Source organism: Chiloscyllium plagiosum, unplaced genomic scaffold (assembly GCF_037043375.1).
Source record: "Chiloscyllium plagiosum isolate Xiang-an unplaced genomic scaffold, Cpla_swu_hap1 HiC_scaffold_24, whole genome shotgun sequence".
Taxonomy (NCBI): Eukaryota; Metazoa; Chordata; class Chondrichthyes; order Orectolobiformes; family Hemiscylliidae; genus Chiloscyllium; species Chiloscyllium plagiosum.
The window spans coordinates 8996235-9020507 of record NW_028270162.1 but is presented as its reverse complement, the minus strand read 5'-3'; the positions used below and the strand labels follow the sequence as shown (position 1 = coordinate 9020507).

Genomic DNA, 24273 nt, shown 5'->3' with positions numbered 1-24273 from the left:
CAGTACATAAATTCAGCTAACACGCCAATGGAACACTGAAGGTTTAACATCTCATGCAAAACTGTTTGTTATCTCAGAGGCATAAAAATCCCATTGTACTATTGGATAAGCAAGGGACTTCTGGTGATCTAGCCAACAGTTGTTCCTCAACCCTTCAGTCCTCTGACCATACTTGCATAAACAGCAATTGGAAACTTCTAACATACAATTAGCAAAACATTGAAAAACAGTATTGACCACATTTTATTAAGTTCAACAAATTCACACATCATGGTAACATGTACAAGAACTATTCAAATCAAACTCTTAATTTTGCTCATTAAAGGTCATTATAATGCTGACTTGGTTAAAACACAAATTACAAACACTATGCAGAAAGAAAAACTGTATGCCAACATCATACAAATATAATAGTTACATGCTGAACAAGGTAGCATTTCTGGTTAATCCCAATATTTGTTTTCCATAATATCTGTAATAAGTTCAGTCCCAGCTGTGTTCCTAACGGTTCAATCTTTGAAGAATCTGAGCTTACTCCACTCTCTGAAACAATATTAACAGTTCATAGTACATTGTATGTGGGAAGAGATCGACAGCCATAGCTTTAACTGGACGAAATGGAGATCCCTTCACTCGATGAGATGGGGCACGACAAAGGCTGTAACAAAACATGAGCGGTGGAGGACAGAAGGAAAGAGATAATTTTACGTTTACAATTTGTTTCATTAATAATTCACGTCACAATGCTGACCATTCAATTACTGATTCACGTGGGTGCAGGTGAAGACTGTAACAGTCCCAGAGATAGTAATTTTCAATATGAGCATTCTTTACTGTTACTTTTAAACAAAGCACATGAATCACATTTTAGCTGTATCTCATCAAAACATTAGTAAATGGAATATAGATAATAAATAAAATTAGCAAATAATTTTCTATAACAATACTTTATTTAGTGACACAAAATTGTGACTACTGTTATTCAAAGCACAAGTGCCAAATCGCCAGTTTAAATAAAGGTCTTGTTCATGTATTGCTGCCACAATAAATCTGTAGCATAACAAGCAGGAATGGAAGTTATGTACTGTTTAGAACATCTGGTGTTCTGCTGATGGGAATTTTCACCATTTACATTCCAGCAGTAATTTTACTGGAGTCTGGTATTTCAAATCCAAATAGTATCCATTGAATCCAATGTTCTCATCCTATTACTTTACTTCCCATTACTGTAAACTTCACTTGCTGGAAAATATATCATTTGACCCCAAGGTTAGGGCAGGAAGTTATTTGGAGAAGTATACAGATCTGCAATAGTAACCAAATGTCATGAAGGAAGAAAACAAAAATCAGTGCTTGTTAAAAAGGCACAGCGAAAACCAAGGGAGATTTTAATCGATGTATAGACTGGTAAAATCAAATGGACAAAGGTGACCTAGATGCAGAGTTCATTAAATGTTTTTGGCATAGTTTCTGAGAACAGCATGTTCTGCAACCAAGCAGAGATAGTTGACCCAGAATTGTACAACGAGATAGGATTAATTTATGATCTCATAGTGAAGGCACCCATAGATGGCAGGAACTATAACAGGACTTAATTTTAAATGCTGTTTCAGGGAGAGAGGAGAGGATCCATTTTTTTTTGGAATTAAACTAAAGGCAATTTTGAAGACATAATTTCAGAGCTCCCTAAAATGAATTGGCAAACTTTGGTAAAGAATAAGTCAACAGTGATGCAGTAGTAGACTGCATTTGAGACATTTGAATTAATAATGGAAAATAATGAAATGATAGTTAAATTGAAAAGGTATTTTGCATAATTCTTCACTATAGACAAGCTAAGTAATATTCCAGAAGTAATGACAAATCAGGAAATGGAAGGGAGGAAAGAACCCAGTGAAATCAGAAGTACAATCAGAAAAAAGGTCAAGTGCTGGACCTCTGGGCTGACAAGAGCCTGGGTCCTTATGGACTCCTGGGTATGAAAATAAATGGCTACTGAGATAGTTGATGCTATGATATGAGTTTTCCAAAACTCTTTTGATTTGGGGACAGTCCCACTAAATTGGAAGGTATAGATTATAACTCCTTTATTCAAAAAGGGGAGACAGAAAGCTGAAAGCCACAGGCGAATTAGCTTCACATCTATCATACAGGACAGGCAATATATGCTGGCTAGCCTGCAATGCCCACATCCCACAAGAAAATTTAAAAAATTTTAATAGTTGACTATTATTAAAATTAAGCAGGACATTTTAACAAGTTCAACATAATCAGGTAGTATCAACACAACTTTGTGAAAGGAAAATTATATCTGACCAATCTATTGGAGTTCTTTGAGGGGATGACACATACTGTGCATAAAGGGGCACACTGTACTCAGACTTTCAGAAGCCATTTGATAAAGTGCCACAACAATGTTTTTGCAGCAAGTAAAAGCTTATGGCTTTCGGGGTGGCATTTGACACGGATAGTAGATTGGCTCGCTAACAAGCAGCACAGGGTATGTGTAAGGAAATCTCTCAGCTTGGTAAGATGTAACAAATGATGCATCAGTTTAGTGACCTCAACTGTTTACAAATGTACATAAATGACTCAGATGAAGGGATCAAATATGTTGATGACACAAAGATAGCAAGAAATGTAAGTTGAGAAAAGGACATAAGCAGGCTACAAAAGGATTTAGATAGGCTGAATGAGTTGGAGATGTTGTGGCAAATAAAGTATAATATGGACAAATGTGAAATTGTCTATTTTGGCAGGAAAATAGAAAAGCATATTATCTATATGTGAGAGATTGCAGAACTCTGTGGTGCAAAGGGATTTGGGTGCCTGAGTACATGAATCAGAAAAGGTTAGTATGCAGGTACAACAAGTAATTAGGGATTGTTAAATAGAGTGTCATTATTTGTCACAAAGGGAGCCCAATACAAATGTAGGGAGGTTATGCTTTAGTTATACAGGGCATTGGTGAGATCGGATCTGGAGCAGCGTTCCCTCTAACTTTCTTTCTGACAGCATACTCTTGGAGGTCCATACTTGGCAGTGACGTCCGGAGGGAACTTTGACCTGGAGTAGAGTGCACAGTGCACCTTATTTAAGCAAGGATATAAATGCATCAGAGACAGTCCAGAGAAGGTTTGCCAGACTAATACCTGGAGTGGGAAAGTTGTCTTATGAGGAGAGACTGGACAACTTGGGCTTGTATTTACTGAAGTCCAGCAGAGGAAGACACGATTGATTAGATTGGGTCCTAACAGGGAAGATGTAGAGAAGATGCTTGCTCTTGTAGATGAACCGAAAAGTAGGGGTCACTCTTTAAAAATCAAGAGAGAGAGAGCGAGAAAGAGAGAGAGAGAGAGAGAGAGAGATAAGGCAAATGTTTTGCTCACATAGGTTCCTGAGTTTTTGGAACTCTTCCTGAAAAGGTGGTGGAAGCAGAGCCCATGAATACCTTTAGGCAGAGATAGACAAATTCTTGTTAAGCAAAAGGGCAAGAAAGATTATCAGGAATAGCTGGGAATGCAGAATTGAAGATGAACCATGATCTTACTGAATGATAGAGCAGGCTCAAGGGACTGAATTGCCTCTGCCTGCTTCTAATTTTCATTGTTATTTTTCATCATGTTTTGGAAGAGTTCTGAACCTAATGCTTGAGCCTTGGGGTCAGAGCAGCACCGGTAAGTGCAGGTGACACCTCTTCGGCCAAATTGCAAACAGGTGGCCTAATGCACCGGTTTCAAATCATTACAGGACTGCCATGCTGTTCAAACTGGTTTTAAACTTAAACTCCATCAAAGGATGGAACTTCACACCTACAGATGGGACAATGATCAAGACCTGCTATACTGTTATACATGATGAAAAAGTTAAATGCACTGCACAGCATGACCACAGGTGAAAGTGGGTGGTACTGTTCTAACCATCACTTACAGGCTCTGCTGTGCCTTCTGACATACCAGAGGGAACAAAATATTGAGCAACATTTCCTCAACTTTTTTTTAATATTTAGATTGTCAAAATAAGAAGATAACTTACTCCACAAAATTGTTCATGGCTGCTCGAGCATTACAAGCAACATAGATCAGACTTTTCAGATGCTCTGCTCTTCTTATTGCTAATACAACTCTGGAATCTGGAAATCAAAAATATGTTAAATGTAAAAACAATCCCAGTTAATTGACTCTTATATGGTCAGTTGAATTTTTTAAAAATGGCTGTAATCTTGCACTGGCAACTTTCAATAATGTAGTATTCAGTATCAAAATGGTTCTTACGAAGTCCTGCCCGAGGTGGGTCTACAACAGCAACTAAGTTCTGTGATGTTAAAGAATTGATTACAGTGGGAAAGAGATCTTCAGCTTTTCCACACAAGAATTCCACATTGGACAGACCTGACAGAAAGGAAAAATTAAAATGAAGTTAAATAGAAATGTGAACAGTTACTTAGATAAATAATAGTTATGATTTGGAGATGCCGGTGTTGGACTGGGGCGAATAAAGTTAAAAATCACACAACACCAGGTTATAGTCCAACAGGCTTAATTGGAAGCACTAGCTTTTGGAGCGCTGCTCCTTCATCAGGTGGTTGTCACCTGATGAAGGAGCGGTGCTCTGAAAGCTAGTGCTTCCATTTAAACCTGTTGGACTATAACCTGGTGTTGTGTGATTTTTAACTTAGATAAATAAAACAGTTTTGCTCCAAAAAGGAGTCACTGCACTCAAGATATCAACTCTACTTTCTCCTCACAAAGAACACATTAAGCCAGGTAACATCAAGAGGTGGAGAAGTCAACATTTCGGGTGCGACCTTTCTTCAGGATTGGGGGTGGGTGTAAGAGGAGCTGCAGGTGGGGGTGGAGGGGTGAAGAGAAAGGTCAGAGGAATGGAAGAGAGGAGGAGGGGCTGGAAAGGGAGTTGGGGGATGGGAAGGGAGGTTACTTGAAATTGGAGAACGCAGTGTTGAGTCCTCTGGGCTGTAGGCTTCCCGGGTGGAAGATGAGGTGCTGTTCCTCCAATTTGTGGTCTAATTCGCTGTGGCAATGGAGAAGACCAAGGATGGTCTTGGTAGAAAGGGAGTGGGAAGGGAAATTAAAATGTCTGGTGAGTGGGAAGTCAGGTCAGCCCCTGCAGATCCAGCTGAGATGCTCAGCAAAATGTACCGCGTGTACGTTTGGTCTCACCGATGTAGTGAAGCATCGGGAGCACCAGATACAGTAAACTAGGTTGGAGGAAAGGCACGTCTCACCTGGAAGGACTGTTTGGGGCCCTGGATGGAAGTGAGGGGAGTGGTGAGTCAGCAGGTTTTGCATCTTTTACAATTGCCGGGGCAGGTACAGGCAGTTTGGGGAGGATTTTGGTGGGGAGAGTGGCGTGAACTAAGGATTGGCGAAGGGAATGGTCCTTGCAGAAGTCGGTGCTATAGTCTTGGTCTGTAGATTGTGAAGGAACAAAGATGGCCTTTAGAAGAGCGATATGCTCCTCCAATCAGATGTGGGCATTTAGGGAGAGTTTCCATGTTACTGATGACACTGTCTCTCTCTCACAAGCATACACACACTCTCTCCCTCTCTCTCTCTCTCTCACACATATATATGTGTACACACACTCTCCCTCCCTCTCTCACACACATACATGTGTATACACACACACACACACACATACACACAAAGAGCACAGTGGTTCAAGTGGTTAGCAATGCTGTCTCACAGCGCAGCCTCAGATGACTGTGTGGAGTTTGCACATTCTCCCAGTGTCTGTATGGGGTTCCTCCGGGTGCTCTGGTTTCTTCCCACAGTCCAAAGATGTGCAGGTTAGGTGAACTGGCCATGCCACATTATCGATAGTGTTCAGGGATGTGAAGGTTAGGTGCATTAGTCGGGGGAAATGGGTATGGATAGGTTACTCTTCGGAGGGTCAATGTCGACTTGTTGGGCTGAAGAGCCTGTTTCCACACTGTTGGGATTCTATGGATTTTATGTCTGCAGGCAGACAGGGGTAGGGAAGATGTTCTTGATGGTGGGGTCTAATTGGAGTTGGTAGAAGTGTTTAAGAATGATACGTCGGGTGGTAGATGAGGACAAGGGGGAACCCTGTCTTTGTTCCATTGAGGAGAGGGGCGTTTAGAACAGTGGAACGGGGAATGGAGGAGGTACAGTGCAGGGCTGTCCAGATGACTGAGGGGAGGAAAGCACCTTGTTCAAAATAGATGGACATCTGGGATGCTTGGGAGTGGAATGTTACCAGCAATTTCTATTTTTTGTTATTTAGATATATGTTTTCTGCCAGTCTTGAATAGGAAAATGGAACTTGTACAAATTGCACAGAGCTGATACATTAATTAAAGAAACAAAACTAAAGGACATTTTAAAAATTTAACTATTTCACCTCAGATCGCAGAGGATAGTATCAAACATGGAAACCCCAGGGAGGTTTTCGTCAAGCACAGGGCTTTAGCATTCAACATAATACAAGCCTTGAGCAACAACTGAAACTGAATATTCCCCGGCAGACTTGGAGATTTAGCCTGTTATCTGTGAGAAGCTACAAAGAAGAAAGAAGAACACACACTTGGGATGGAGAGAGGGGAACAAACAAAATTCCCATATCTTCTACAAGCAGATACAATCAAGATCTGGGGCTGGGTCAAACAACTACTCTAATGAAGAAACTCCAACAGTGTCATGTTGTCTTGGGACAATGGTTCTGAAACAAGTGAAAATTGAACTTAACATGGTCAAGACCAACAAGAAAGTTTATCAACGATGTTAATACATACTAACCATTTAACTCTGCATTCACTTTAGCGTCTTCAATAGCTTCCTGGCACATTTCAATTCCAATAACTTTCTTCACTCTCTGAGGAACAAAATTAAAAAGAATTGTTAATCCCAATTGTCAAAATATCTAGTACCAATATCAGCATCCCTTACATTATTCCACTCTTGCAATAAAATGAAAATTATCAATTGATCTTCAATGATATGATGTCAGAAGAGGCAGCAGCTTGCAATGTTTAGCTGCTTAGCTTTGATGCCTCGGCACAGATACTCCCATCATCAGTGATTTCAACCTCCTACTCAGTTCACGTTCAATTCTGAACTTCGCTTTCTTTGTTCCCTTAGTTCTTCCCTCCATGTAAACTCCATCATATTCACACCAGCTCCTTCATTTCGCCATCTAAATTCCCATTATAAAGCACATAAAATGACATGGCAGAATCTGAAAACTTGCAAGCTTGTTTTAAACATATTGTAATATGGACATGCATGTAAGCTTGAATTTATGTTTTTTAAAACCCATATTGTCACACACCTGAAATTTCACTTCATCCGAAATTGAGATTTCTCTCTGTGTCCCACTCAAACTGATTTTTCCCCAGCATCTCAAATCTGTGAAATGAATGAGTCTTCTAGTACCCCTATGTTCCAGCAGATTTCAAAACCCAAGCATCATATGCTGCTTCTAACTTTTATGTCTATATGTAGGTATTTTTCATATCGTTTTGTAAAAACAGTGAATCAAGTGTTTTCATGTGTTCACATCCATAATGTACAAGTTGCATGTCCCCATGTGCTTAGAACACAACAGCACAGGAACAGGACCTTCAACTCACCATGTCTGTGTCGAGCATGTTAATCTAAACTAATCCTGTCTGCCTGCACCTGGTCTCTCTATTCTCTGCCTGTTCATGCGTCTCCCTAAATGCCTCTTAAACTTTGTTAATGTTTCTGCTTCTACTATCTCCCCTGGCAGTGCATTCCAGGCATTTACCACCAACTGTAATAAACCTTGCACATCTCCTTTAAACTCTTCCCCTCCCACCATAAGCCTATGCCCCTGGTATTTGACATTTCCACCCTGGGAAACAGACACCAACTATCCATCCTATCTACACCCCTTATAATTTTGTATACTTCTAAGATCGCCACCTCCCCCAGCCCCTGACATTCTAACAAAAACAATCCAAGTTTGTCCAACTTCTCGTTATGCTAATACGCTCCAATCCAAGCAACATCATGGTAAACCTCTTCTACATCCTCTCTAAAGTCTCCAAATAGGCTTCCTACAATGTGGCAACCAGAACAGTACACAGTATTCCAAATGTGGCCTGACTTAAATCTTTTACAGTTGCAAGTGACTTTCCAATTTTTATAATTAATGCCCCGATCGATAAAGGCAATCATGCCACATGCTTTCTTTAACTTCTTCTCCACTTGGTGGTGCCATTTTCATTTAGCTATGGAGTTGGACCCCAAGATCTCTCTGTATATCAATACTCCTGAGGGTCCTGGTATTTACAGTATACTTTGCTCTTGCATTTGACCTCCCAAAATGTATCATCTAACACATTTCCAGATTAAACTCTATTTTCCATCAGCCCAACTTCTCAGCTGATCAATATCCTGCTGCGGTCATTCAATAGCCTTCCTCACTACCCACAACTCCACCAATTTTCCTGTCATCTGCAAACTTATCAGATTTCTTTTATCCTTGCAGAAAATCAATGGTCACAGTCCTCCAGTCGTCTACGACCAAGTCAATTTTCTATCCAATTTGTATCAGCCCGGATTCCGAACAATTTGATCTTCTGGACCAACTTAGGGTCCTTATCAAATGCTTTAGTAAACAGTTAGTAACAGGGACAGGAGTGGTTGTTGTAGGTTCCAGGATTTAGATGTTTCAGTACGAACAGAGAAAATAATAAAAAAAAAGAGGTGTGGCATTGTTAGTCAAGGACAGTATTACAGTGGCAGAAAGGACGTTTGAGGACTCATCTACTGAGGTAGTATGGGCTGAGGTTAGAAACAGGAAAGGAGAGGTCACCCTGTTGAGAGTTTTCTATAGGCCTCCGAATAGTTCCAGAAATGTAGAGGAAAGGATAGCGAAGAAAATTCTGGACAGGAGTGAGAGTAACAGGATAGTTGTTATGGGGGACTTTAACTTTCCAAATATTGACTGGAAATACTATAGTTTGAGTACTTTATATGGATCAGTTTTTGTCCAATTTGTGCAGGATGGTTTCCTGACACAGTATGCAGACAAGCCAACAAGGAGCGAAGCCACATTGTATTTGGTGATGGGTAATGAACCAGGCGAGGTGTTAGATTTGGAGGTAGGTGAGCACTTTGGTGATAGTGGATTAGTGGTGCTGGAAGAGCACAGCAGTTCAGGCAGCATCCGAGGAGCAGTAAAATCAATGTTTCGGGCAAAAGCCCTTCATCAGGAATAAAGGCAGAGAGCCTGAAGCGTGGAGAGATAAGCTCGAGGAGGGTGGGGGTGGGGAGAAAGTAGCATAGAGTACAATAGGTGAGTGGGGGAGGGGATGAAGGTGATAGGTCAGGGAGGAGGGTGGAGTGGATAGGTGGAAAAGAAGATAGGGAGGTAGGACAAGTCATGGGGACAGTGCTGAGCTGGAAGTTTGGAACTAGGGTGAGGTGGGGGAAGGGGAAATGAGGAAACTGTTGAAGTCCACATTGATGCCCTGGGGTTGAAGTGTTCCGAGGCGAAAGATGAGGCGTTCTTCCTCCAGGCATCTGGTGGTGAGGGAGCGGCAGTGAAGGAGGCCCAGGACCTCCATGTCCTCGGCAGAGTGGGAGGGGGAGTTAAAATGTTGGGCCACAGGGTGGTGTGGTCGATTGGTGCGGGTGTCCTGGAGATGTTCCCTAAAGCGCTCTACTAGGAGGCGTCCAGTCTCTCCAATGTAGAGGAGACCGCATCGGGAGCAACGGATACAATAAATGATATTAGTGGATGTGCAGGTAAAACTTTGATGGATGCGGAAGGCTCCTTTAGGGCCTTGGATGGAGGTGAAGGAGGAGGTGTGGGCTCAGGTTTTACAGTTCCTGTGGTGGCAGGGAAGGTGCCAGGATGGGAAGGTGGGTTGTAGGGGGGCGTGGACCTGACCAGGTAGTCACGGAGGGAACGGTCTTTGCGGAAGACGGAAAGGGGTGGGGAGGGAAATATATCCCTGGTGGTGGGGTCTTTTTGGAGGTGGCGGAAATGTCGGCAGATGATTTGGTTTATGCAAAGGTTGATAGAGTGGAAGGTGAGCACCAGGGGTGTTCTGTCCTTGTTACGGTTGGAGGGGTGGGGTCTGAGGGCGGAGGTGCGGGATGTGGACGAGATGAATTGGAGGGCATCTTTAACCACAGGAAGGGAAATTGCGGTCTCTAAAGAAGGAGGCCATCTGGTGTGTTCTGTGGTGGAACTGGTCCTCCTGGGAGCAGATACGGCGGAGGAATTGGGAATACTGGATGGCATTTTTGCAAGAGGTAGGGTGGGAAGACGTGTAATCCAGGTAGCTGTGGGAGTCGGTGGGTTTGTAAAAAATGTCAGTGTCAAGTCGGTCGTCATTAATGGAGATGGAGAGGTCCAGGAAGGGGAGGGAGGTGTCAGAGATGGTCCAGGTAAATTTAAGGTCAGGGTGGAATGTGTTGGTGAAGTTGATGAATTGCTCAACCTCCTCACGGGAGCACGAGGTGGCGCCAATGCAATCATCAATGTAGCGGAGGAAGAGGTGGGGAGTGGTGCCGGTGTAATTACGGAAGATCAACTGTTCTACATAGCCAACAAAGAGACAGGCATAGCTGGGGCCCATACGTGTGCCCATGGCTACCCCTTTGGTCTGGAGGAAGTGGGAGGATTCAAAGGAGAAATTGTTAAGGGCGAGGACCAGTTCGGCCAAACGAATTAAAGTGTCGGTGGAAGGGTACTGTTGGGGACGTCGGGAGAGGAAATAACAGAGGGCTTGGAAGCCCTGGTCATGGCAGATGGAGGTGTAGAGGGATTGGATATCCATGGTGAAGATGAGGCATTGGGGGACCGGGGAAACGGAAGTCTTGGAGGAGGTGGAGGGTGTGGGTGATGTCTCGAACATACGTGGGGAGTTCCTCGACTAGGGGGAATAGGACAGTGTCGAGGTAGGTAGAGATGAGTTCAGTGGGGCAGGAGCATGCTGAGACAATGGGTCGGCCAGGGTGGTCAGGCTTGTGGATCTTGGGAAGGAGGTAGAACCGGGCAGTGCGGGGTTCCCGGACTATGAGGTTAGAAGCTGTGGGTGGGAGATCTCCTGAGGTGATGAGGTTCTGTATGATCTGGGAGATGATGGTTTGGTATTGGGGTGGGGGTCATGGTCGAGGGGGTGGTAAGAAGAGGTGTCCTCGAGTTGGCGTTTAGCTTCAGCGGTGTAGAGGTCAGTGCGCCCCCTTTATCTGACGGCTTGATGGTGAGGTTAGGATTGGAGCAGAGGGATTGGAGGGCTGCGCGTTGTGAGGGTGAGAGGTTGGAGTGGGGGACGGGGGTAGACAAGTTGAGGCGGTTAATGTCCCAGCGGCAGTTGGAAACGAAGAGGTCGAGGGCAGGTAATAGGCCAGTGTGGGGTGTGCAGGTGGATGCAGTGTGTTGGAGGTGGGCAAAGGGGTCCTCAGAAGGTGGGCGGGAGTCCTGATTATGAAAGCAAGCTCGGAGGCGGAGGCGGCGGAAGAAGTGTTCGATGTCACGGCGTGTATTAAATTCATTGATGCGTGGACGGAGGGGGATGAAGGTGAGTCCTTTGCTAAGGACAGATCATTCATCCTCAGTGAGTGGAAGGTCTGGAGGGATGGTGAAAACTCGGCAGGGCTGGGAGCTGGGACCTGGTGTGGGTGTGGAGCTGGGAGTGGGGGCGGAGCCAGTAACTGGAGTGGGTGTGATGGTGGGGGGAATGGGGATGGAGTCATGAGCAGGGGTGATGTTCCCCTCAGGGTTCTGGGGGCCGGGAATGGTGACAGTGGGATATGTGGGGGCATATCAGCAGAATGCTGGTGAGTGGCGTTGGTGCGGACGGAAGTGGTAGCAGACACGGCAGTAGGGGTGGCGGAAATCACTGAGCATGTGACATCAGCTATGATGTGAGGGTCGGAAGTGATGTCATGTGTGATGCATGAGGAATTGTGAGGAGCGGAAGTGGTTGTGGGAGTGGCCTTGCTGGGGCAGAAGTGACATCATCAATCAGCATGGGGGTGGCAGCTGCACCAGCCACATGGCTAATGGCGTCCAAGCAGTTCCAGAGGCCGGGGGAATCTTCTGGAATGTTTGAAGAGTGCTGGTTATGGAGGTGGGTAGATAAAAGTTTGTTGTACTTACCTACCTTGGTGATAGTGACCACAATTCGGTTACGTTCACTTTAGCGATGGAAAGGGATAAGTATATACCATAGGACAAGAGTTATTGCCTGGGGGGAATGCAAGTAAATCCTATCTCTAAGAATCTTCTCCAATAATTCCCCTACCACAATATAAGGCACACCAACCTATATTATCCCTGTTGCCCATTAAAAAAAAACAAAGAACAAAGAAAATTCCAGCACAGGAATAGGCCCTTTGGCCCTCAAGCCTGCGCCGATTTAGATCCTCTATCTAAACCTGCCACCTATTTTTTTAAAGATCTGTATCCCTTTGCTCGCTGCCCATTTATGTATCTGGTTAGATACATCTTAATTGACGCTATTGTTCTCGCCTCTACTAACTCCACTGGCAAAGCGTTCCAGGCCCCCATTACCCTCTGCGTTAAAGAACTTTCCATGCATACCTCCGCTAAACCTTTCCCCTCTCACTCTGAACTCATGACCCCTAGTAATTGAGTTCCGCACTCTAGGAAAATACTTGTTGCTATCCACCCTGTCTATACTTCTCATAATTTTGTAGACCTCAATCAGGTCCCCCTTCAACCTTTGAGTTTCTAATGAAAATAATCTTAATCTATTCAACCTCTCTTCATAGCTAGTCCCCTCCATATCGGGCAGCATCCTGGTGAATCTCCTCTGCTCCCTCTCCGAAGTATCCACATCCATTTGGTAATGTGGCGACCCGAACTGTACGTCGTATTCCAAATGCAGCTGAATCAAAGTCATATACAACTCTAACATGACCTGCGAACTCTTATACTCAATACCCTGTCCAATGAAGAAAAGCTTGCTGTATGCTTTCTTGACCACTTTACTGACCTGCGTTGCCACCATCAGGGAGCAATGGACCTGAACACCCAGATCTCTCTGAACGTCAATTTTCCCCAGGACTTTTCAGTTGACTGTGTAGTTCGCTCTTGAATTGGATCTTCCAAAACGCATCTCACTGCATTTGCCTGGATTGAACTCCATCTGCCATTTCTGTGCCTCTCTTTCCAATCTATCTATATTCTGCTGTATTCTCTGACAGTCCCCTTCACTATCTGCTGCTCCATCTTGAACAAAGGAACAACATTGGCTATTTTTCAGCCTTCTGAGACCTCGCCTGTGATTAAAGAGGATACAAAGTTCTCTGTCAAGGCCCCAGTAATCTTCTCTCTTGCATCCTTCAGTATCCTGAGATAGACCTCATCAGATCCTGGGAACTTGATAACCTTAATGTTTTTTCAACACCCCTTCCTTAATATCAACAAACCACTCTCTACACTTATCACCACCAACATCTTTCTCCTTGATGAATAGTGATGTGAAGTAGTCATTAAGGACCTCACCCACTTCCTCTGGCTCCACACATAAATTCCCTTCCTTCTCCGTGAGTGGACTTACACTGGCCCTAGCTACCCTCTTGCTCCTAATATACAGATAAAATGCTTTGGGATCTTCCTTAATCCTACTTGCCAAGGAATTACATGGCCCCTTCAAATTTTTTTTAAAGTTCTTTACTGCTTCCTTTCTCCTCAAGGGTCTTGTTCCATTTCTGTTTCTTAAATCTTTTATATACTTCCACTTTCTTTTTAACTGAACTTACAACATCTCTCATCATAGAAGGTTACAGAATCTGCAAGTTACAGTTCCAAGGCCAAACTGTAATAAAGTGGCCTTAATGTACCAGTTTCAAATCCATACAGGACAGCCATCAATACAAACTTGCTGCAAACTTAAACTTCACATCTGGCCTTTTCAATGCTGAATTCCTATGCTAATAGACCGTCAACAAGGTTTCTCAATACAAAACTTTTCACTTACCTTTGCAAGGGAAAGTCCAATAGTTCCAGTGCCACAGCAAACATCCAACACTACACTATCTTGGTCCAGATTGGCCCAGTCTCCAACTGCTGAATAAAGTACTTCGGCAGCCTGAGTGTTCACCTAAATACAGCAACGTTTACATCCATGTTATAACATTTGATTGATTAGGTCATGACAACTCCCAGCACAAAGGGAGATTGTGAGGAAAGAGATCAATCTGAGACAGGTACAGCTGAGAACAAATGTGAGTCAAACAGTCAAGGCAGGCAGGGACAAGGTAGGACTAATAAATTAAACTGCATTTATTTCAATGCAAGGGGCCTAACAGGGAAGGCAGATGAACTCAGGGCATGGTTAGGAACATGGGACTGGGATATCATAGCAATTACGGAAACATGGCTCAGGGATGGGCAGGACTGGCAGCTGAATGTTCCAGGATACATATGCTACAGGAAAGATAGAAAGGGGGGCAAAAGGGGAGGGGGAGTGGCATTTTTGAAAAGGGATAGCATTACAGCTGTGTTCAGGGAGGATATTCCTGGAAATACATCGAGGGAAGTTATCTGGGTGGAACTGAGAAATAAGAAAGGGATGATCACCTTATTGGGATTGTATTACAGACCCCCCAATAGTCAGGGGAAAATTGAGAAACAAACTTGTAAGGAGATCTCAGCTATCTGTGAGAATAATATGGTGGTTATGGTAGGGGATTTTAACTTTCCAAGCATCGACTGGGACTGCCATAGTGTTAAAGGTTTAGATGGAGAGGAATTTCTTAAGTGTGTACAAGACAATTTTCTGATTCAGTATGTGAATGTACCTACTAGAGAAGGTGCAAAACTTGACCTATTCTTGGGAAATAAGGCAGGGCAGGTGACTGAGGTGGCAGTGGGGGAGCACCTTGGGGCCAGCGAACATAATTCTATTCGTTTTAAAATAGTGATGGAAAAGGATAGACCAGATCTAAAAGTTGAAGTTCTACATTGGATAAAGGCCAATTTTGATGGTATTAGGCAAGAATTTTCAAAAGCTGAAAGGAGGCAGATGTTCGCAGGTAAAGGGATGCCTGGAAAATGGGAAGCCTTCAGAAATGAGATAGCAAGAATCCAGAGAAAGTATATTCCTGTCAGGGTGAAAGGGAAGGCTGGTAGGTATAGGGAATACTGGATGACTAAACAAATTGATGGTTTGGTTAAGAAAAAGGAAGCATATCTCAGGTACAGACAGGATAGATCGAGTGAATCCTTAGAAGAGTATAAAGAAAGTAGGAGTATACTTAAGAGGGAAATCAGGAGGGCAAAACGGGGACATGAGATAGCTTTGACAAGTAGAATTAAGGAGAATCCAAAGGGTTTTTACAAACATATTAAGGACAAAAAGGTAACCAGGGAGAGAATAGAGCCCCTCAAAGATCAGCAAGGCGGCCTTTGTGTGGAGCCGCAGAAAATGGGGGAGATACTAAATGAATATTTTGCATCAGTATTTACTGTGGAAAAGGATATGGATGCTATAGACTGTAGGGAAATAGATGGTGACATCTTGCAAAATGTCCAGATTACAGAGGAGGAAGTGCTGGATGTCTTGAAACGGTTAAAGGTGGATAAATCCCCAGGACCTGATCAGGTGTACCCAAGAACTCTGTGGGAAGCTAGAGAAGTGATTGCTGGGCCTCTTGCTGAGATATTTGTATCATCGATAGTCACAGGTGAAGTGCCAGAAGACTGGAGGTTGGCAAACGTGGTGCCACTGTTTAAGAAGGGTGATAAGGACAAGCCAGGGAACTACAGACCAGTGAGCCTGACCTCGGTGGTGGGCAAGTTGTTGGAGGGAATCCTGAGGGATAGAATGTACATGTATTTGGAAAGGCAAGGACTGATTCGGGATAGTCAACATGGCTTTGTGCGTGGGAAATCATATCTCACTTGATTGAGTTTTTTGATGAAGTAACAAAGAAGATTGATGAGGGCAGAGCAGTAGATGTGATCTATATGGACTTCAGTAAGGCGTTCGACAAGGTTCCCCATGGGAGACTGATTAGCAAGGTTACGTCTCATGGAATACATGGAGAACTAGCCATTTGGATACCGAACTGGCTTAAAGGTAGAAGACAGAGGGTGGTGGTGGAGGGTTGTTTTTCAGACTGGAGACCTGTGACCACTGGAGTGCCACAAGGATCGGTGCTGGGCCTTCTACTTTTTGTCATTTATATAAATAATTTGGATGCGAGCATAAGAGGTACAGTTAGTAAGTTTGCAAATGACACCAAAATTGGAGGTGTAGTGGACAGCAAAGAGGGTTGTCTCAGATTACAACAGGATCTTGACCAGATGGGCTAATGGGCTGAGAAGTGGCAGATGGAGTTTAATTCAGATAAATGCGAGGTGCTGCATTTTGGGAAAGCAAATCTTAGCAGGACTTGTACACTTAATGGTAAGGTCCTAGGGAGTATTGCTGACCAAAGATACTTTGGAGTGCAGGTTCATAGCTCCTTGAAAGTGGAGTCGCAGGTAGATAGGAGAGTGAAGATGGCGTTTGGTATGCTTTCCTTTATTGGTCAGAGTATTGAGTACAGGAGTTGGGAGGTCATCTTGCAGCTGTACAGGACATTGGTTAGGCCACTGTTAGAATATTGCATGCAATTCTGGCCTCCTTCCTATCGGAAAGATGTTGTGAAACTTGAAAGGGTTCAGAAAAGATTTACAAGGATGTTGCCAGGGTTGAAGGATCTGAGCTACAGGGAGAGGCTGAACAGGCTGGGGCTGTTTTCCCTGGAGCATCGGAGGCTGAGGGGTGACCTTATAGAGGTTTACAAAATTATGAGGGGCATGGATAGGTTAAATAGGCAAAGTCTTTTCCCTGGGGAACTAGAGGGCATAGGTTTAGGGTGAGAGGGGGAAATATATAAGAGAGACCTAAGGGGCAACTTTTTCACGGAGAGGGTGGTACGGGTATGGAATGAGCTGCTAGAGAATGTGGTGGAGGCTGGTACAATTGTAACATTTAAGAGGCATTTGGATGGGTATATGAATAGGAAGGGTTTGGAGGGATATGGGCCGGGTGCTGGCAGGTGGGACTAGATTGGGTTGGGATATCTAGTCGGCATGGATGGTTTGGACCAAAGGGTCTGTTTCCATGCAGTACATCTTTATGATTCTATATACAGCACGGAAACAGACCCTTCAGTCCAATTCGTCAATGCCGACCAGAAATTCTAAATTCATCTAGTCCCATATGCCAGCATTTGGTCCATATCCCTCTAAACCCTTCCTGTTCATTTACCCAACCAGATGCTTTTTAAATGTTGTAATTGTACCAGCCTCCATCACTTCCTCCTGTAGCTCATTCCATACACGCACCACCCTCTGCATGAAAAGATTGCCCCTTAGGTCCCTTTGAAATATTTCCTCTCTCACCTTAAACCTGAGCTCTCTAATTCTGAACTCCCTATCTTGGAACAAAGATCTTGGCTAGTCACCCTATCCATGCTTATATAAACTTCTATAAAGTCATCCCCCAGCTTCCAGCTCCAGGAAAAGTATCCTCAGTCTCTATAGTCTGTCTTTGCAGCTCAAGTACTCCCTGGCAACATGTAAATCTTTTCAGCACCCTTTCAAACTTAACAACATCTTTCCTATAGCAGGGAGATCAGAATTGCTTGCAGTATTTCAAAAGTGGCCTAACCAATGTCCTTTACAGCCAATGACCTCCCGACTCCTATACTCAATGCTCTGACCAATAAAGAAAAGCAAATCAAATGCCTTCTTGACTACCATCTCTACCTGTGATTCCATCCTCAAGGAACAATGAACTTGCACCCCAAGATCTCTTTGTTCAGCAACAGTCCCCAAGATCACTGCCATTAAGTGTCTAAGTCCTGCCTTGATTTGCCTTGTTCAAATTCAACAAATCTCTCAGATACTGAAAATCAATTTCACCTGAAAAAATGCATGAGGAGAAATCCTGAATTTAAGTCCAAGGAGCTCTTCGTATATGTACTTCTCTCCAGTCACATGTTCCAAAGGCAAGTCTTCCAAGTTGGGAGATTTTCTGGAACCATTTAAAACAAAAACCCTTAGATTCAAAAATGATGCTTTGCTTCTAAAACTTTGGCTGCAAGTTAAAAAACAAATGTATTTATATCAGTTCAAGATTTTGACAAATAACTGTTTACGAAATAAGAATTTGCACTTCGATAACAATCCCGTTATCTGAAGCATTTTATAAACATTCAGTGTTGTCATGTGAGCAATTTGCAGCCAGGGGTCCCACAAACAGCAAATTACTGAATGATTATTCAATGTCTGATGAGGACATCATTCCCTCAAATGGTAGCACAGTAGTATCATAATGGCCTGATTACCATTCTCCTGGAATGTGTTCAAATTCCATGATGGAAGTTGGTGGAATTTAAATTAAATGAATGAATAGAACCTGGAATTGAAATCTAGACCATATCATTATGGCATAAAACCATCATTGAAAAACTCATCTGGTTCATTAATGTCCTTTAGGGAAGGAAATATACCATCCTCACCCAGTCTGACATTCGTGACTCCAGATCCATCACAATGTGAGCAAGCCACTCAGTTCAAGGGCATCTAGGAAGGAATGTGCAACAGATGTTCCCTTGTGACACCAATATCCTATTAAAAACTTTAAAAATATACAACTCAGGCTTGTTGTAATTTGAAGTGCCATATCCTGATTTATACCAATGGATTATGAAAAACATGGATAGATTGAAGATTTGAACTGTAAGGATAGGTTTTATGCAATCAAATGTTAATTCCTACTGAATTAAATGGGTTATAATTGAAGGTGTCACAGATACAGATAATCAATATGTCTGGTTGGATGGGTTTTTTTTTAGAAAGTGGATAAAATAAATTTGGAAAGGTCACACTAATATTCCTTATGCAGAAAATCTCTCAACTTGGAAGACTTGCCTTGGACCATGTGACTGGGGAGTAAGTACATTTACGAACAGCACCTTGGACTTAAATTCAGGATTTCCGCTTATGAACTTAAGGTGAAACTGATTTTCAGTATTGAGAGAATGAGATACCACAATAATTAAAGTAATCATCCATTGAACAATGTTGGATAAATTGGGTATTGAAAGAAGCCCAAAGCAGGGGAGGTGGGAACCAACTATATTGCTCTTCTAAAGAGCCAGCACAGACTAAAGGGGCTGAATGGTCTTCCTCTGTGCTGCATTATTGTATAATTTAATGATACTGGACTGACTCATTTTTCCACTGATTGACAGCCTTGTTACCCCCTTCCTAACTAGTTATTTTTCTAAATTTTCCACTTCCCTGCTTTCATCACTTGTTCTTGCTTTTAATCTATTAAAATGCATCTTTAATTCCTCTCCAGTTTTTGTTTGCACCTGTATTTTTGTGATTTGATTATATAAAAGAATGAATCAGTAGTCTGGGTGGATTGAGAATCAGGTAATAAGAAATTTTGACATCCATTGAAGTTGGTGCTAAGCACAACTTTACAAATCTGGATAATTCCTTACCTTTGACCTTCTTCAGCAAAGTAGAGCGAGGTTACTCCACAATCCTTCCCATCACCTTCTGTGAAATATTTGGCTAATTCACCTTGCAGTTCTTGTAGTTTTGGTTTAGTTAGTTTCTATAAATAGAGAGATAGAGAGAGACAGGGACTGAAAAGACACTTCAGCAAACAAAAGAGGCAGAAAAAGATTGTGCAAGTTTAAGAAGCAACATAAACCGAGTTTCAAAATTAAGTGCAATGCATATAATTGTACAGAAAATGCAAAACCCAGTAAAAAATCTCTAAATTTCATCAAGAACACTGTCCAAATGTTGAAAAAATGCAAGTAACACCTTTTCACTGTCTCACTCAGGCAGCTCAAAGCCGTAGGGCCTAGACTAGATCAGGACTGAGTAAGAATACAGCAATCCTCGGGTAAGGAGGAAGAATGGAAGAGAAATTCACTTTCAAAAACAGTGTGTTTTCAGTGTGTAATAAACTAGAAATTCAGATGATGTAGCAATCTTCATATATATGCCGACACAGCCACTACTGTCAAAAGAGATGTGTTAATGTTTTATAGCAGATTCTCAAGTATTACTTAAAATCTACTGGGGGTTAAAAATTCAAATGGTACAATGCAGAAGAAAAAAAATGATTGGTTGAATCTATCTTGACAATTGATGCCAAAATACTATTTCCTGAAAACAGAGGTTTCATAGAACTTAAGACATGAGCAGTCACTAAAAGAGCAGCCTCCAACAATTCTCTATTCTTTGTTATTGTGTTTCATGCTTTAGAACTGCTAGTCAACAACAGCCCCAGAGAAGGTTTTGTGAAACTGCTTTGAAATGAGTGTGATGTAATTAACAATTCAGTAGTCAGAGCAATAATTCAGGGCAACATTCACAAGTCAAACTATCACTGAAGCAAAACTTGAGACTGAAGGCATTTTCCTACCAACAACAAGCAGGTATAAGACACAGAAACATGATAAATAAAAAGATAGATAACCAATACTAACATTTATTCAAACAGTTTAGCCATGTTTTCAAGATTACTCAGAAAAATTCAAAGCAATCTATGTCCAATTTCTCTTCATTAATACTGAGGCATAAAAGTATTAGACAAATTAACTTTAAAAACTTAATTACTAATAACAGTACCTGAGGATTGAAGTAGATTATAGCCATGATATGCTTGGCTCTAGTAATGCGTACAGTCAACTGCTTCCAGTGACCTTCATACGTTTCTGGGCAATACACAGAATAAGGAGATAACCTGCAAACAAAACAAAAATGTCAGAAATATAATAAACATTTAAATGAAGTGGGGTTTAGGAAAATGAGGGTCTCTCTCCTTGGCTTCATCAGCAGCCTGAATGTGAATTATTTCAGCACAATCCAATTTGCTGCAAATGCCCTTTCTGACAGCTTGCAACCACAGTGGCAAACTGGCTAAAACTAATCTGAATGGTGACTCTACTTGAATGGATTACTACAATCGGTGTTCTGCTTCTATATCATATGATTGCAGTCACCTGGAATTCAAATTTTGCATAAAGATTTGTAGCTCAGGTGCTGGTTGCCATAGCTGTTAGTATGTTCGGTGAGCTGGGAAGTTGATTTGCACAAGTTTTGTCCCCTGCCTAGGTGACATCTTCAGTGCTGTGGAGCCTCCTGGGAAGCACTGCTGTACTGCGCCTTCTGAAATTTATTTGGTTCCGTTCCTGCTGCTTCCAGTTGCTCGTTGTGGTGGCTGGCATATTGGGTCTAGGTCTATGTGATGGTGTTGGAGTTTGTGGATGAGTGCCATGCTTCTAGAAATTCTCTGGGTGTCCTCTGTTTAGCTTGTCCTATGATTGTTGAGTTGTCCCAGTCGAACTTGTGGTCCTTGACATCTGTGCGTATGGTTATTAGGGGCAGCTGGTTGTGGCGTTTAGTGGATAGTTGGTGTTCATGGATGAGGATTGCTAGTTGTCTGCCTGTTTATCCTAAGTAGTGTTTCATGCAGTCTTTGCATGGAATCTTGTATATTACATTAGTTTTGTATGTAATGGGTCTCGGGTCTTTTGTTTTGGTGAGTCGTTTATGGGCTGTCATGAATCCAAGTGGTCAGAGAAGTCTGGCTCTTAGTTCTGAGATTTTTTTATATCAACTAGCCACTAAACACCACAACCAGCTGTCCCTAGTAACCATACACACAGATGACAAGGACCATAAATTCAACTAGGATATCACAATGATCATAGGACAACCACAGAGTTTCTAGAGGCTAGAAGAACACAGCAAGCCAGGCAGCATAAGGAGGTGGACAAGTCAACATTTCAGGTGTAACCCTCCTGATACTGCCTGACTTGCTGTGTTCTTCCAGCCTCCTGCTTGTCCACCTTGGATTCAAGCATTTGTAGGTTTTTTTTTCTCTAAGAGAATTTCTAGAAGCACGGCACTCAGCCACAGAATCCATCAACAAACACATAGACCTAGAACCCATTATACTGGCCACTACAATGAACAACCGGAATCAGCAATCAGAAGTAACAGGAACAGATCCAAATAAATTTCAGAAGACACAGTACTGCAGTGCTTCACAGCAGGTTCCAAAGCACTGCAGAGGTCACCACGACAGGGGACAAAACATCTGCAAATCAACTTCCCAGCTCAGCAAACATATCCACAACTACGGCAGTCACCTGGAATCACCTTCAGTTTTGTTTATAGTCCTGGCTAAGACAACCATGTCTCTACAACAGCCACTAAAGTGTTTCAGAAACAATTTCTCTGGGTCCCCTTTTTTGTTTAGTTTTAAAAAAAGGAAGCCCTGATTACAATACTGAATTCTGAAGAGCATCATAATAAAAATACAATTGGTATTTCAGAGAAGTAGCTACAGGCAAATAGCACAGGTCTGAATCCCACACTAGACTACCATTTGTATGTGTATATATCAATCAATAAAAATGAACTAAGATACCCAGCCTGTCCAAAACAAATATCCTCCCTCAAGCCAACATTAAGGATACTGAAGAACAGGGACATAAGATTACTGACTGTACTGGTTTTCAAGTGAAGAAATGGTACTATTTCTAGGGCAGGTAAATAAAAGCAATAGCAGAAAAGAAGTAAGGAGCAGTACTGTAATAGTCCAACTATAGAGAGAAAAACAACATGGTAATCCACTGAAATAGTGAGTGGCTTTACTAACCTTATGTAGTTCTGAAATGCCTTCACAACCTCCTTTGCTTTGGCTGGAATATGAACAGTATCAAATGGCTCTACAACTGCACACGATCCTCCCTTGTATTTACCCAAACGACATCCTATAGTTTTATCTTCTCCATTTGCTCCAACGCCAATTAGAAATTCGCACTTGTTACGGTATTCAGTCTGAAACAGAAATTGCAACGCTGGAAATCAACTGGCAGAATTGAAGCCATAATCAATACAAATACCAAACCTGCAGCACCATAGTGCCACATTCCATGACACTTGACGGATTCAGGTTGTATGCCAGTTAGGATTTTACAAAGTTAGGTGACAATTCAAAGATGGTGACAAGAGTGCATTCTCATGTATATGGCCAAAATGGCTATTCACTAACTTCAAAGTTTGCTAGACCAGAAACACACCATTAGCTAAAAGGTTGTGCTGTCCTTTCCCATTGGCATAGAGCTTTCAATATTCATTTTTTCCCTCGAGTCCCTGAAACTATTTATTTCCATCACAAAGACATCATTTGACTCAACTACTGATTGGAAGTTTTGCAGTTTCCTGGGTTATTTAAGTTTCATTAAATTGACCAGATGGGACCTGTTTGCATCCAGAAGAGTTGATAAATGCTTGGAACCAGAAAATCTGAGGATCAACTTTGGGCAACTACAGTAACACACCTGAATTTTAGATATTCTCTACTCCCACCATAGTCACAATTGCTCACTCAAAACTGAGGTGTGCAAGGGTGAATTTGTATTGTTATGTGATGTTCTGGATATTAATATACCTGCAGTGGTGACGGCTTCACTCCCTCCAATGGACAACAGGTTCCACCAAACATCTTTTTCTGTTGAAATACCCATGGCACAAAGGCTCGATTATGAGTGCCTATTTCTCTAATATTTTAAAAACAAAATATATGGGGAAGAAGAATTAGATTTCACTCAACCATATTTTAAAAAGCCAAAGACTGATATGAATTTTGTTGTGTAACACCTTGGTTAAGATTGGTGTTTAATCATCATCAATGCACTTCAAACTTAAGTTGTTATATAAATCTCTTGGGATCTTAAATTTCTACTTGAGTCAGAATATTAGACTTCTCAATGGTCAGAGACCAATGTTACACAGCAATACTTTCTCTACAGACACTGCTTCTTGGCGCTCTGACCCAATATCCATTTAAACGTCTGGGATGCTTAATTACTTCCAAAGGTTCAGCTTCTCACAGCAGTGACAGAGTGTGGTCATTATTTAACTGTGGGATGCATTTCCAAAATTTCAGTTCAAAATAAAGATTCACCTCCCCCCGCCCCTCCCCTAAGTCACAACAAAACTAAAACTGTCCTCCAAACCAGACTAAAGCATTTATATTTCAAGTGCAGATACCCTCATGGCACTTATCTCTTTACGAGCAGGGAAGAAATTACCATCACCACAACAAAAGGTGAGAGCTGACCACATGACCATATTTTACCAGTGGGGAAATTAAGAGACTGCCACCAGGGCCACCGCTGACATTGAAGTATCCTCAAGTAACTGCCTTCCAGTGAGGCAGTGCCTCTGTGAGCCACAGAGCAGCCA

The 24273-nt window shown here is 42.3% G+C and overlaps 1 protein-coding gene across 2 annotated transcripts in view; it reads right to left on the bottom strand.

Moving 5' to 3' along the window:
• Positions 1-225: 225 nt before the first annotated feature.
• trmt2a (tRNA methyltransferase 2A) overlaps positions 226-24273 on the bottom strand; it is a 41157-nt gene continuing 17109 nt past the window's right edge. The window contains exons 3-13 of one of the 2 annotated variants that reach the window (XM_087999875.1): positions 23477-23585; positions 22682-22863; positions 20644-20758; positions 19500-19615; positions 17908-18019; positions 13970-14092; positions 6780-6855; positions 4275-4391; positions 4036-4132; positions 3390-3451; positions 226-658 (exon numbers count right to left, since the gene is read on the bottom strand). In XM_087999875.1, the coding sequence (XP_087856001.1) occupies positions 630-658; positions 3390-3451; positions 4036-4132; positions 4275-4391; positions 6780-6855; positions 13970-14092; positions 17908-18019; positions 19500-19615; positions 20644-20758; positions 22682-22863; positions 23477-23585 (1138 nt within the window). In that variant the 3' untranslated portion in view covers positions 226-629. The remainder of the gene's footprint in view (positions 659-3389; positions 3452-4035; positions 4133-4274; positions 4392-6779; positions 6856-13969; positions 14093-17907; positions 18020-19499; positions 19616-20643; positions 20759-22681; positions 22864-23476; positions 23586-24273) is intronic. The other variant, XM_087999874.1, reaches the window with a different exon arrangement.